This window comes from Denticeps clupeoides, chromosome 19, assembly GCF_900700375.1.
Source record: "Denticeps clupeoides chromosome 19, fDenClu1.1, whole genome shotgun sequence".
In the NCBI taxonomy this organism is placed as follows: domain Eukaryota; kingdom Metazoa; phylum Chordata; class Actinopteri; order Clupeiformes; family Denticipitidae; genus Denticeps; species Denticeps clupeoides.
This window is the reverse complement of record NC_041725.1, coordinates 13,326,618-13,332,617: the sequence shown is the minus strand read 5'-3', so window position 1 is coordinate 13,332,617 and position 6,000 is coordinate 13,326,618. Positions and strand designations below refer to the sequence as shown.

General features: G+C 45.6%; 1 protein-coding gene across 1 annotated transcript in view; it reads right to left on the bottom strand.

Moving 5' to 3' along the window:
• Positions 1-1,384: 1,384 nt before the first annotated feature.
• Positions 1,385-6,000, bottom strand: part of rtn4rl1b (reticulon 4 receptor-like 1b) — a 130,972-nt gene continuing 126,356 nt past the window's right edge. Inside the window, exons 2-3 of the mRNA XM_028962732.1 lie at positions 4,537-4,988; positions 1,385-3,950 (exon numbers count right to left, since the gene is read on the bottom strand). Coding sequence (XP_028818565.1) covers positions 2,946-3,950; positions 4,537-4,988 — 1,457 coding nt within the window. The 3' untranslated portion in view covers positions 1,385-2,945. The remainder of the gene's footprint in view (positions 3,951-4,536; positions 4,989-6,000) is intronic.

Below are 6,000 nucleotides of genomic sequence, written 5' to 3'. Positions count from 1 at the left end.
TTTTTTTAATTCTGTTTTTCTGTTTTCCAATCCATTTACTCTCTTATCCACAGTTGATAAACCCCTCTGTTTTTTTTGCTTTTCCTCTCAGCCATTCAATATATATTGGTTGAAGTTCTTAGAATTCATAAAGAACCAGTGGGAGGTTTAATCTCATCTGGAGTAACCCACAAATTAAATTCAACAGCACATAGGAATTTCTGAACATTTTTCAACCCCTTTTCTCCATCTGAAGATTGTTCCTCCTCCTTCATCTGCCATATTGTTCGTGAAACACTCATAAGTAAACATGCATTCTGAAGACTCCTGCCTGTGAGCAATGATGATAGTAATAATGCAAAAGATGTTGATTCATGCTGCTTTTCAAGCAATTATAAGACCAAAAGCACCTGAGGGGGGGAAAGGAGCCGAGACTCGAGATGGGCCGCAGTGTTCAAGGCGTTCGATGGGAAGATCTGTTCATTATTTTAAAAAAGTGTTGCTGCACCCGTCCTCAGTGATGCATAAAACTAACTTTCCCACCACTTTTTTTCCATTTAACTGAGAATCCAAATTACACACACACACACAAACACACATTCGGATCAATTTTCATCACGGTGCGAGAAGGGAAGGGAACCAGGAAATGGAATTTAGGCTGTAAAGTTCCATTAATAACAATAATCACCCTCCGTGCCACAGATTTGCTATGACACACTCATAAATACACCTGGAGCTTCCTCGGTCATTCATAGGAACATGGCAAATGTGTGTGCCGAGCAGGGATTAGGTTGCTGGATTTGTCAGGTCTGCCACTTTTCAACACTTTCACATTATGGTGCATGGTTCAGTGCAGTGTAAATCGGAATCATCCACTGTAAACAAAACATGGACACGGCATAATCTCTGAAGAGAAAATGCACTGCAAGTCTAGTGCCCCTGCTGGCCAGCTGCAGTGGAAAAGGACCAATTTTCCATGTTACTTTTCTCATCTAAATTGCCTTTTCATCCAGTGTCTAATTCAAATGATATATCATGCTGGTGGGATTGTGTGCATTTTTATATCCATAGAACAAATAAGTGGCATCCAGATTTTTATAGTTGTCACACCTTTCTGACCTCTAGAATTTTGGCCATTTTTATTATTATTATTTTTTAATGGAATTTAGAGTTCATAAACCTGGTTTTAGCCCAGAAATGACATTCACCAGAAGGCCTTTGCGATATTTGTTAAACTTTTCATCCTGGTGCTTTAAGGATTATAAAGATAACCAATACACATATGTAGTGAAAATTTTTGTAATTAGTGTAGAGTGTGAGTAATTATAAAAAAAAGGACACCGTTCTGGCCCTGCTTTGTGTGTAGTGCTGCCTTCGTATTCGGACATCAAATAAAAGCTTATGATTAACATAAGATATAGATTTAATATCTTTATAAACATTTTGTTACTTTTTTTGAGAACAGCTTGTTAAACCATCAAATCACAGAAATGGAGAGACATTGGGGACGGGGGGGTTAGAAGGAGGCAGAGTTGTGCAGTTCGAAAATTGTGCTGAATAATGTAACAAAATAACACAAAAAATAGATATACATCAAACAAAAAAAAAAAATGAAATATAGGCACTCCTATGGAGGAGTCAGTAACCCTGTTGTCAGTAATGTCATTTAATATTGTTATTCGCATATTAATTAATGGTTATCATCGGAACTGTGACTCCTCGTGTTGCTGTTAATTATACAGTTTCGATAGTTTTTTTTTCTTCTTCTTCTCTTTTTGTCGTTTCATTCTCCATTTGTACAAAGACCAGGTGAGCCATGGCGCCCAGGGGTCCTGTGTGCTCTGGTGGTCTGTGGGATCTGATGGGTCCATCTGTCTGTCTGTCTGCCCACCGAACTGATCCCTGTCTCCAGAATGTCCCAGAAGCGACTGTATGTCTCTAGGACCTCCGTTAAGTTCCCAGCTGCTGAAGCCTTTGCTGTGTCTCAAGGGTCCTTGTTTGGCCATGCTAAACCGGAAACGGTACTTCTTCTTGTTCTGTGTTTTACCGTTATGAGCTCTCATCTGGTCAAGCTGTTGCTCGCGGTTAGAATGCAGAGGAATGATAATTTGTGTAGAGAATTTGGAAGTGTTCACACCGGACCGCCTCTATCTCGTTCAGGCTTATACTCCAGGTTCCTTCTAAATAAAACGAGCAAAATCAAGGCTCGACACACTGCTCACTCACATCTTATATGGCCTAGGGACACACTCACGTTTCTACAGATTATATAGCAGCTACAGTGTATAGTGGCTTCTCTAAAGGACAAAAAAAAAAGCAATGGAAGTAGCACTGGGACAATGTGAGCCTGAAAACGATGCCAATGCAAGTCAAACGATTATTGGATGAAGGTGGTAATGCAGATGCCGTCATTTACTGGGTTCTTCTTTTTACCATATGTGTTCCTTGGCTGATAAATGGTTCTATGTTACCATTTACCAAGAATTATCTGTAAGACCTGTGTGTTGGCAACATATTAAAATTAAAAACAATGTCGTAATTGTGTTTAGCTCTTATTCTGCCATTCACGCACTAACTCACGCAATGAGTCTGTTGGAAGTGAAAGAGACGACCTCCTCGTCCATCATCTGCATGATGAGCGTATTTCCTACGGTTTAGTCGATGAAACAAACAAGGTGGGAAGAAAGAAAGCAGCGCGACCGGAAATGAACGTGGCCGCAGTGGCAGTGGTCCGAGCCTCTCGTTTTTCAGCATCACGACTCCCATGAGTTCATACGTCAGATTCAGTATTTTAACAGCAAAGCTCCTTACAGGATGATTAACACACACACACACGCATTCACACACACACACACACACACACACGACGCACGCACACATGTCCACTGGCCGCTCAGTGTAGGAGCTTCAGTGGGTCTGAGGACTGTATTGTTATTATATGGCCGTGACGTGACGCCGAGAAGCGTTCAGCGTACAACATGTTCCACCGTCAGGATTGCGAACACGCCCAACAGGCTGCAGAGGAGTAATAGGGGCCTTTGTGGGGCGGCCCGGTTGTTGGCCTGTTGCACCCCGCTAGGGGGGCGCACGGTGGTCCGCGGTTGGCACTTGTGCTTCCTTCGTGGAGTGGAGCCGTCCAGGGACGTGTGGTCGTACTTGCTGTCCCCGCCGGCGAAGTCGGGCGAGGAGTACTCCTTGTCGGCCATCTCCTTCAGGGTGTGCACCTCGTTCAGGCCCTTCCCTTTGGTGCCCCGGACGCGCTGGCGCGTGCAGTTCCGAGGCCGCCCGGGCCGCTGCTGAGGCTCCCCCCCTGGCGAGATGTCCGATGACCCCGACTGGCCTCCGTCTAGGGAGGTGGGCGGCCGAGGGATAAGCGACGGCGGTGATGGGTATTGTTCGTTGGGGTGAGGGTGGTGAGCATGTGGGGGCTGGGGTTGAGGCTGGGGCGGATGGAGCTCCTTCTTCAGGGAAACCTTGTCCGTTCCAGCCAAGGAATTGGTCTTGCTCTGATGGAGGGACTCTGAGCCCGAGCAGTTGGGGAAGTCCTCCTTGCGTAGCTGCTTCAAGTCTTTTCCACCCAACTCCGCAGGAGACACACAGCCCACTGTCGACGTAGAGCCACGAAAGCGCTTCAGCCAGTCCCACAGAGACAGGGACTTGCAATCGCACTCCCAGGGGTTGTCGTTGAGCCTCAGGTACTCCAGCGAGGGGAGCAGGGCCAGGCAGTCACCGCTGAGCTCGGTCAGGGAGTTGTTGAACAGGTAGAGGGTGGTGAGCCGGCGCAGGTCGTGGAAGGCCAGCCGGTCCACCCACTGCAGCTGGTTGTGGTGGAGGAGCAGGCGGTCCAGCGCGCCCAGTCCTCTGAAGGTGTTCTGATGCAAGCTCCACAGGCGGTTCCCGTGGAGGAACAGGTGGCTCAAATTGTGGAGATCCACAAAGATGTCATCCTGCAGGAACTCCAAGTGGTTGTCCTAGAGAAAGTGCAAGATAATGCGATTGTTTATCTCATACGACACGAATGAGACAGCATTTCTCCGCATAATGGGCTCCTTTTATTACATGACAGAGTGCATTTTATTATCCAATGAAAGAATAGTGGATTTTTTTTTTTACAGTTTGAACTTCAATGTTCTGTGACAATAATTCAATTTCAGTAGTTTAGAGGACGGCTTCCATTAATGAGCTGCACTGCGCCATCTAGTTTTTTCAAAGTATTATCAAAAACAGCGGCGCTGTCTTACATTCACAGTCTAGATATAAACCATACCAGTAGATGGCGCCATATATAACACGTGATACAATAAGTGTTGTTGATCTTGTACAACAAGGAGGGGGTTTGGGTCAACACATATTCAGGCCAATATGGTATATGTGATTAAGTGATAATATTAATGAATTAGAAATGAGATTAGATTAGAAATTAGAACGCCAAATAAAATAAAAATGAAACAACATGATCGGTTTGAAATGCTCTAATTGACATTTAGGTTACAAAATAAAAGGTCATCTTTTTTAATGGGCCATGACCCCTGGATTTGAGAGACGCTGATCCATTACCTGTAGATAGAGATACTGCAGGTTACGTAAACCCTGGAAGATGTTGCTGGGCAGGACGCTGAGGCCACAGCGGTACAGATGCAGGGCGTGGAGCCTGCCCAGTCCGTGAAAGGTCTCCGCAGCCAGGGAGCGCAGGTGACGGTTGTCCCCCAGGTCCAGCTCCTCCAGCACTGAGAAGCCCTGGAAGGTGGAGGGCTCGATGTAGGAGATGTTGTTGGAATAGATCCACAGGGTTACGGTGGTGGGGCTGAAGTGGCCCCGCAACAGCCGGTGGATCTTGTTGTTCTGCAGAAAGATGCGCTCGCTGTACGGGGGAATGCCCTCGGGGACTGACAGGAAGTTGTGGGCCTGGCAGCTGACCGTGCTGGGTGCGGTGTAGCAGATGCAGTGGCGCGGGCATGACCAGGACAGCTCCAAACCACAGAGCACCAGCAGGAACTCCAACCCACAGCCTAGATGAAAACATATGCGCAATTAGCATTAAGAACTGCCTGTCAAATAACACTTTTCATTTATTAATTACAGCAATGAAACAGAAAAAACATAATCTAATAGCTATCAGCACCAGTGTTGCGAGTTTTTAGCATCAAGTAACATGAGTTTCAAACAAAATATTGCCAGTAAATTAATCTTGTCTCTTTACAAATGAACATGGGCATAACATTTATGCAGACTCAGGAATGCTGTTAATATCATACAAATATTGGCCAGAAATATTCGCCACATTTTCAAATGCATTTTTAAATTTGTACCAAAACTGCCATGTCATTCGCATTAATGCAAATTCTGTTCAATTTGGAGGGAAGTTAACTAGTAATTACAGCCTTCGTTCATTCTTTCAGCTCAGGTTTTAGCTGTGTCTACACTTGTCAGCGCCAGTGACGTGGGCGTGATGCAACCAGGCAACGCTAAACACGACACACTTCATGGTTTGCAAAGGCGGATGCGAGATGAAGTGTTAAATCATTAACGTGTCTTTTGGTCGCGGGTGTCTTCCGCTTTTTAGCACGTGTCCACCAGAAAGAGAAGCAGGGTCTCCTTGCCAGAGTAACAGGTGAGGTGGGGGTGGATTTGGGTGGCACAATGCCACACAGCCTTTGAGGACAGCGAACATCCTGCACTCAATCTTTCACCACGCCGAGGCCTGAAATTCCTGTACTTCTCCTTGAGCAGAAAGGTAAGCCAGAGGGCAGCGTAAAAAAAAAAATGTTATCGGGCTGAAAAAAAAAAAAAAAAAACCCGGGGATTGACCAAAAGTGTGCTCAGAGGTGCAAAAAAAAAAGGGACAGAAATGTAAACTGCTACAACCTTGACAAAGACAGCTGTGATGGAGAGCCTGGAGCTTGAGCGTGTCAGGTTTATTTACACTGGAGAGGAACCTGCTTGATGAATGGCTGGTGCTGACCGCCCGACCTGTTGAGCTGCCCAACTGCAATGGCTTTAAGTGCAGAATTTTTAGACTTT